Consider the following 8,776-nt stretch of genomic DNA (forward strand, 5'->3'; position numbering starts at 1 on the left):
TCTCACCTACATCGTCCACAAGGGACGACTCGGGAACTCAACTCCTACCTCGGGCAGCTCACCTATCCCCCTATGCCCAGGGGAAAGGTATCAAGCCGTTTGACAGCTGATGCAGGCTGTCAAAACGGCTTTTACGCGGAAACAGGCGGGAGCAGCAAACAGCTGCGTCCAGCGAAGTCGCCTGCCACCGGAAGTCCTCCCCTACAATGGAGGACTGGAGATTGAAGGTTTCGCATCTTGCTGAAATGGCAAAAATTTCGGCTTATCTGAAGAATCATTCAAATGAACAATTTTTATTAACATGGAGAAGATGGATTGTTTATATTCAAAAAAAGCATAGAATGGTGGAATATAATCTAGGTTTTTAGATAACCTGTTTTTTTTTCTTTTTTTACATATTTCACCTACTTATGTAGAATAATATTTTGTGGAGTTAGGGATATTAATAGTAGTTTACTTTTAGTTGAATAGTATCCTGGGATTAGGTTTGGGAAGTCCGGGGGGTGGGGGGTGGGGCTTTTATTATAGCATTGTGATGTACTTGTGATGTGTTTTTTTTTTATGATGAAAAATAATAAAAATTTATACTTGGAAAAAAAAAAAAGAAGCTATTTGACATTCCATAGATTATCTCTATTTACATTTATTTTGTATATTCATTGTCTCTAGTGAGGTGAATGTTTCATATTATTTATATTCCATTATCAGTGTTTTAATTTTTAATTGTTGTAAGCCACCTAAAATCTGGGAAGATTCAAATACCTAATAAATAAATAAGAATCATGGCTCTGTGGGAAATAGAATAGTCCAAATGGAGCAAGCTTTGGACTCCATTTTTGGAGATCTCTTCCACAGAATATTTGGTAATAATGGTTCTGTGCAGGATGGATAGGATGATGCAGCTGGAGCAGTTTCTGAAATCATATTGACCTGGTTGCCTCTTTCACTGTCTTAATTAAAAGAAGCATAATTGTAGGAATCCAGACTAAATCTTTCCCAACAGAGATATACAGCTTCCGCCTAAACACATCCAGTAAAGAGAAATTCATTACCTCCATGGATAACTGTTTCCACTTTTGAATTGCTCTTACTATCAGGAATATTTTCCTAATATTCAACTAGAGTCTGCCTTCCTATAATTTAAAAGAGCTGTCTTATGACCTGAATAATAGGATGATGGATAACAGGCTATGGCTTAATTCTGTATGAAATATCTTAAAATACCTGAGTCAGTTTATCATATCCCCTTAATGTTCTCTTAACAATAAAACTATCAAGTTCTCTCAGTCTCTCCTCAACATAGTTTCCAGTCTACTGATCTTTGCTGCCCTTCTCTGAAAGCTTTCCTTATTTAAATAGAGAGTCCATAACTAAACATTGGGTATAATGGTCTGATTAGAAAGGAATAGAGTACAACTATAATATCCTACTATTTGGAAATTACCTTACTGTATTCATGCAGCCTAAGATTATATTTCCTTTTCTACAGCCACATCATCTTCTAGCATTCAACTTGTGATTTACTTAATTCACAAAATTCCCTTTTTGCATATACTATTGCCAAATATTCTCTATCTATCATATACATACAGTATATGTACATTTTATTTTTGAAAGAAATGTTTCCATCAATTATTTTCAGTTTGACTCCTTAGTCTCCCAAATTTACATCTGAAATATTCCCCCCAGTTTAATAATCTTCCACATCATAATAAAAAATGTTCATGCATATCAAGTCCAGGATTGGATTCTGTGGATTGATTTCTCCCATAGCCTGGCTGAGGAGCCTTTGAAGAGCAATCTGAGTATAGTTTTATGACAAACAAAATAAGAACCATTAGGTCTTCATTCAAGGGTTCTCTTGTTCACCTCCCCTCTTTTTTACACTAATGGAAAAAGATTGGAAACATCTGTTTTTGGTTTTAACTATGAGAACTATAATTTGTTTTTAAAAGAGTAGTTTGAGAATAAGCAAGAACCAATGGTTAGTTACTTATCCTGCCTAATTCTCAAACCATTCTTGAAAAAAGTGGTATATCTACAAATTTAGCACAGTTGGAAGCAGCATATAAATCTCAATCTTGTCTCTATTTGATTACATAACAGGAAACTAGGGCTTAATTTCTAAACTTGACCTCTAATTTGTTTTACAAAATTATTTCTTCTGTTGATAGGTTCCTGCCAATTTGATGACTTTTGAGTGACCAGCTACTGCAGAATTTGATCCATGAATTTGATCCATCCACTTTTGAATGCTATTTCATGGTTTGAGAAGTCCTGTTGAAGGCATGCCAGCTGTACTTCTGAATAGGAAGAAAATGGAAGTTCTGAATAGAAGCACTAAGATTTCAGGGAATTGAATGTGACATGAACTACCATGAGGCTTGCTGCTACTCAATATTCTCTGAACTGACTTGTGGAAACCACTGCCTTAAAGAATGAAAGGTTATCCAACATGAAACACCAAATTTGTGTGTGTGTGTATGTGTGTGAAACCTCTGACAGTGCTGTGTTTAGGTTAAGTAGGTTGTAGCTAGTTTGTATTTGTGTTTACTTTGTTACATTTTAATTTTAAAGCCCTGCTTTTTGCAGTTTTTCTTGTTGTAAAATCTGTACATCTGAAACTTAAGGGTGTTTCAAGGGGTGTTTGAGTAAGGGGATAGCCTGTGTGTTCTTGAAAAATATGCAGCTTATATCTGTGTCCCTCTGTATTAGCTCTTGTGCTCAGCTAATTGGGGGCACAATATAATTAATTTAGCTTAGAATGTAACAACTGTAATATATGCAAATTTATCTTCTTTTTACAAAGCACTGACTTTGCAGAATTTGATACTACGTGAGGTTTTTCTTTTCTGCAAGTGACACAACGGCCAATATCATATTCATTCTTTTTTTGGTTGTCAGTTTCAAGGAGGTTCTGGGAAACATCAGGAGGTCAGAACTGAGAATTTAATTTCAACATATTTTCAGACAAGACACCCTCATTTCTCCAAGAAACAAGTTTTGATACACATTATACACTTTCCACAAGCACATTTACCCCTGAAAATCTTCTTTATTAACTATTGTTTTATAGATGAAAACCTTATATTTTCCTTCTTGTAAAAGAAGCACATGATTAGGATTAGAAGTTTTTCATTTCTTTTATGTCAGAGCTGGAATCTTATTTTTGTATAGTTTGCAAAAGTCACCTCCTACATAATCCGAAAAATCTGCCAGTATAAAGATAAGCCACTGATGGATTAATTACAAGTAGGTTTAGATTACTGTAAGAAAATATAGGTTACCATTTCACATATTTCTTTTAAAAAAAAACAACTTACCACCACATGAGTTAATTTGTAAAGAAACTCATGCTCTGAAAATTTGTCTGTGTTAGTATGATAGCATGATACTTTAAACTAGACAATTTCAGAGTCTTCACAATAATTTTGATCAAAAGAAAACAAGGTCAGTTGAAATCAACTCCATCAGTGCTATAGTACAGCTTATAAGAAAATATAGACTGAAGTTATAAAGAGTAACTCCTCAAATTCATGTGTGAGTAGAATATCATGGGTTCATGTAGCTAAAGGATATGTTTTCTAAATGGCTTTTTCCTGCTAATAGATAGGCAGGAATGGCAGCTGTCCACAGCAGGAAATAATAAGGTTCACATAAAAGTTTTGTTCAAAGTACAATGAAAAAAATAAGAACATATTTTAAAATTATCCAATTTTAATATCTATTTCTTTTCTTCCTGCCAAGAAGTTAAATTCTGGATTCTTGGGGAATTAATACTCAGTTCTGACCTTACAGTGGCATTTGTTATAAAAGGAGACTTGCATGTTCTTGACTTGCTTAGTTTATACATCTGCCAATAAATGACACAGGAAGTTTCATGGGAACATCTTTATAACCAGCAGTATTACTATATAGAGTTTGCACAATTTAATTTCCACTTTTCAGAGTTTAAAAAAGCATCCCATTTTTTAATGTTGTGGAATGAAATTTTGTGAATTTTGTTTGTTCTAAAAAAAAGCATGGAAGAAAAAGAATTGTGTAGATAGATTTATCCAATTGATCACCATTCTTATGAGTAGAAAGATGCAACTGCAAACCACAACTTAATTAGATATACAGTTTTGGAAGATAAAAAGTCAGCTCATGCCAATTTTTCACATGGTGTCTATAGTTAGTTTTGGCATGTTGAATGAGCACGTTTGAACATTTACAATATTTGATTCAGATCATAGAACATCACACATATTTTCTGAGATACATTGGTTTTGAAGCTTATGTAACATTTTCAGAGCTAATTCATTATGTCAAAATGTTTCTCAAAAGGAAATGGATGGTTTGGAAAGGGAACACACACAAAAACAGACACTTGTATCAGCTCAAAACCAGGTTGGAAACTTGTTTTTGCCCAATAGACTAAATACCAAAAGCAGCAAAAAGTAGTAAAAAGTTCAACTTAAATATAAATACATCTGTTTAAAAGCTTTACTTAGCCTATTTTCTTTAAATAGCAGATAGGGGTATTATACTTTTACAGCTTTCAGCTTTCTCATACACATTGTGTAGTTTTTGTATTTATTTGTTTTGATTTAATTTATTTGAAAAAAATATTTCAAGCCTTGAACCATTCCATATTTTATGGTAGTTTTAAAGATTGTGCTTGTAAAAAGATCTATTTAATTTCTAACAATTTGCTTCATTCATCAGTTAAATTTCAGTAATGTAAAATTTTGCAGTTCATATTATTAATAACATATTTTTTAAAAGGTAGCTTTCAAAAATATGTATCAGAAAAATCTAAATGCTGTTTGAGTGTGAATGAAGCATTTTGCTTGGTAGTACAAGTTTCTTCTAAATGAGCTAAATACATAGATGCTAATACTATCAGGGATTGTTTTATAATAATTAATAGAAAATAGAGTGAGTTCCATTTTTTACTATAACAAAAACACTGGATTTTTGGTATATAAATACATATTTCACTAAAATAGATTTTTAATATTTCATTTAAAAACAAATCAAGTTGCAAGAAATGTTTAAATCTAAAAGGCAAGATGTATTACAAGACACACGCATCTGGTCAGTACAACTGTAGAATGCCTTATATGTCGTTTCTCTCTCTCTCTCTCTCTCTCTCTCTCTCACACACACACACACACACACACACACACACACGAGAGGGGGGTAGAGAGAGAGCTTCTTCATCTTGCATACTGTAAATGAACATCCTCTACTGCATATGCCCAACAGCCTCAGTTAATCAACTTTTTAATTTCCTCTAATTGTTATAAAATGCAGGGGTCATGTGTTCTGAGTATCTCAGTACTCATTATTCTGAAAAGTTGATAGCAATTTGCCAGATTTCAGTTAGGCCACATGACGCTAGTTGAATAATATTGTCAGACTACTTTGTCAAATCTCAGCCAAGAAGATTTCCCTTGTAATGAAATTGCAACTTGCACTGCTTCATGCACAAATGATCCACACACACTTTTCTATGTACACTAAAGACATGGATGAAGCTGCTTTTCAGAACACATTAGGTGAAATGAAAGACTTTGTTTCAGCTATATCTAAATTGTATTTGAATCATAGAACATTTACTGTAGATATTGTTATAGACATACTATTTTCAAATAGGGTTAAGTGAGCTTTTTGGATTTCTTCCTAATGTTGTAGCATATTCCTGTACCTTTGTATCAGATCAAACAAATCTGTTACAAATTAGGTTTCCTTGTAATGCAAACTTCCAGTGGCTCAAGTTGCATCTTTCTTCCTCATGTTTTTGTGCATATTGCTTTTTCAATTGTAAGCATTCTTAAATCTGATTTAGTTTTCCAATTTCGAATATTATATACTATGCAAACTTGAAGACACTAAAATTTGAAGAATTATTTTTACTTTCTCTGAAAAGTCTATCTGCCTAGATTTGGGGGATTTCAAGTCACTCTCTTTTCCCGTTTAAAAATGGCCTGTATTCAACCTTAAAATTTACATTTAAAAATAAAACAGAAACAGAATATTCATTCAGAGAAGTATAACATTTCCTGCTCATTATGAGATGAACATTTTATATCTGTATAAGATTTTTGCTAGTGCCTTAATTACCAGTTTGAAAGACCAAGGTGGCAACCCACCAAGTATTATTTCTATGCATTCCACTACTTATGTAAGTTGGGCTTTGCAGAAACTCCAATTAAATAACAGCCAGTAGACAAACTCAATTTTTCTTAGCTCATTTCTGCTTTGAAAGTCAAGCTTTCTATTTAGTAGACCCAGTAAAAAATCTTTTAATTTGAATAAGTTTCAGTTCATTGATCTTATACAAGGAATTTTTGTGCATTTGTGAGCCAGTTCACATTTTTTTGCATAAACTCCTCTATATATATATGACCTAGGCAACTGGACTAGGCAATGGATCTTTCAAGTATTCCTTCAGACCCTCCTCTCTCATCCTCATCACCAATGTACGATCTTGCCCTAGAAGTGCAAATTTCACTGAATAATTAATTTTTTAAAAATCCCATTTTGAAACTTCAAGATAGAAACCAGTTTTTTAAAAAATCAGTTATACATGAGGAGTTAATATCTTTCTAAACTTTATAATATCTGAATTTTGAGAAATAAATTTTCAGCTAGAAGAAGAAAACTTAAATTCTGAAGGCCATGACTATTAGCTCTCTCTCTAGGTTAATTTTTCCACAATATGATAGAGGAGAACTGAACAACCAGATTTATAATTGAATGCAACTTAAATAGCAAGAGTTATGTCTTTTGCAAAGATACTGGGCCATATACAGACTATTCATAGTGAAGATTGTGAAAGTATATTATAGTTTTAAGATTTTTCACAACTTTCTGAAACAAAGTTGCAGACGTATCAACCTGTTTCTTGAGTTTGGGTGTCATTGAAGATCTAAGATGAAATGTGTTCAGAGCCTCTTCTTTGCAGTGGACAAATTGGCACCTTCTTTCCCTTGAAAAAAATATTTATTTTTCTTACTAATGAATGTGCTTACTTTACTGTAAACGTATTAGAAGATAAGTGGAAAAGGGGGAGTTTAGTGAAATCTTGTCTTTTTGTATCCCTTAATAATAACATAATTTATAGTCATTCACATCATTATGAACTTCACATATGTAAAAACATGCAAAGTCTACATTATGCTACACACAAGCCATTTTAGTATATTTTCCTCCATTTGACCTCAAGCACTATTTTGATGGGGGGGTAAATGCACTATGACCTCTATGAGTGATGTGCAGTTTAGCTGTTCCTTGTCCTTTTTTCTTAGTTTTTTTAAATATTTTACCACGTGTGTATATTTGAACTCTTTGTTTGCATAAGCTGTTTCAAGATAGCTTAATGTATGAACTTAAAACAGATTTTTTCCTACTGAAATAAATGACTTAAAATTTGGATTCTGTGCATTGTCTTTTGCATAATCATGCTGTGTTGCAGCAGATCTTAGAGATGGAGACATTTTTCCTCAAATGGCATGACATCTCAGATCAATTGGAATTTGGCTGTCATGTGGTAATTTTCAGCAGAGTGGAAAGTAATATGGAAGCATAATATTGCCAATTGTTGGAGGAAAAAAAGTATTCTTATTTATAACTTAATGCACTTTAAAACTTGGCATGTATAGTAGTGTAGTTGAAAAAGTGTATAAAATCCTACTGTTTTTACTAAAGTATTGCAAACATAACATCTGAAAACTCTGGAAGCAAGATTTTAAGAGTTTGGTTTTGGAATAATTAGACAATGGCAGAGTTGTGTTTACAAAAGGATAGAGTTCAGAGAAGCTACAAGAATCTTTTAACAAAGCATTTTTCCAAGAAGGGGTTTCAGTGATCATAGCAACCCACCATATTAATCCCAGACTGTATTTATTCAGAATGTTTATAACCTGCACCAGTTTGAAAGGACTCTGCAACAAAAAGGAGTACACCAACAAAAGGAGTTTTTTAAAAAATTAAAAATAAAACAGTGATTGTATTTAAAACCTACTCCAAATAGAATTTTAATATAACACGGTTATCCCTGAAGAACTCTAGTTAAGAATAAAAGACACATTCTTTTAGTTCCAAATAGTTATCAAGAACAGCCCCAAGAAATTACCATTATACTATTCTAAATAGATGGTTTATACCATTGCCAAGTAACGTTAATTTTCTTTCATATATACCGCACTGGAGGTTTCACTGAAATCTTGACAAAGTATGTGTGTTTCTATGAGTTATAACAGAGTAACAACTGTCCAGGTTTCAATAGTGTTTCGAAGAGCTTGTTAGTCACAGATTTGGTGGAACTTGTGAAACAGGTTATTGAAGATCTACTAGCTACTGATAAAGGAGAATATTTGTAGCTCAGGGTTGAAATGAGGAATCCTTGATGCTCTCTGAGTTTGGTTATTTTCGTTCCCCAAACTAGGTGATATCAATGATGATATTACTTAGTTTGGGTAATGAAACATTTACAAGAAATCAACCCAATTCAGAAAGCACCAAGGACCCCTCAACTACTAGCTATTTAAGAATATATTTAATCAATGTATGTGATGGTGAATCTCAGATATGTGAGTTTAGGCAGATAATAGCACACTAAAACAATAAAAACATTAACAAAATTTAAAAAAATAACAGTGGTCCCAAGGATGAAGTTAACAAGATAATTGTCATGGTTCTGATCAATGAGACCAAATAAATCAACTCCGAGGGAGGAAAATTCCTCAAAGAACATATTTATTGGATACATAATATTGGCACGGTCAAA

The 8,776-nt window shown here is 32.9% G+C and overlaps 1 protein-coding gene across 1 annotated transcript in view; it reads left to right on the top strand.

The window, feature by feature from the left end:
• The window catches only part of RALGPS2 (Ral GEF with PH domain and SH3 binding motif 2), a 106,485-nt gene extending 104,281 nt beyond the window's left edge, over positions 1 to 2,204 (top strand). The window contains exon 20 of the mRNA XM_015811259.1: positions 2,175 to 2,204. Within this exon, the coding sequence (XP_015666745.1) occupies positions 2,175 to 2,204 (30 nt within the window). The remainder of the gene's footprint in view (positions 1 to 2,174) is intronic.
• Positions 2,205 to 8,776: the final 6,572 nt, after the last annotated feature.

Source organism: Protobothrops mucrosquamatus, unplaced genomic scaffold, assembly GCF_001527695.2.
Source record: "Protobothrops mucrosquamatus isolate PMUCROS unplaced genomic scaffold, P.Mucros_1.0 scaffold35, whole genome shotgun sequence".
Lineage (NCBI taxonomy): Eukaryota > Metazoa > Chordata > Lepidosauria > Squamata > Viperidae > Protobothrops > Protobothrops mucrosquamatus.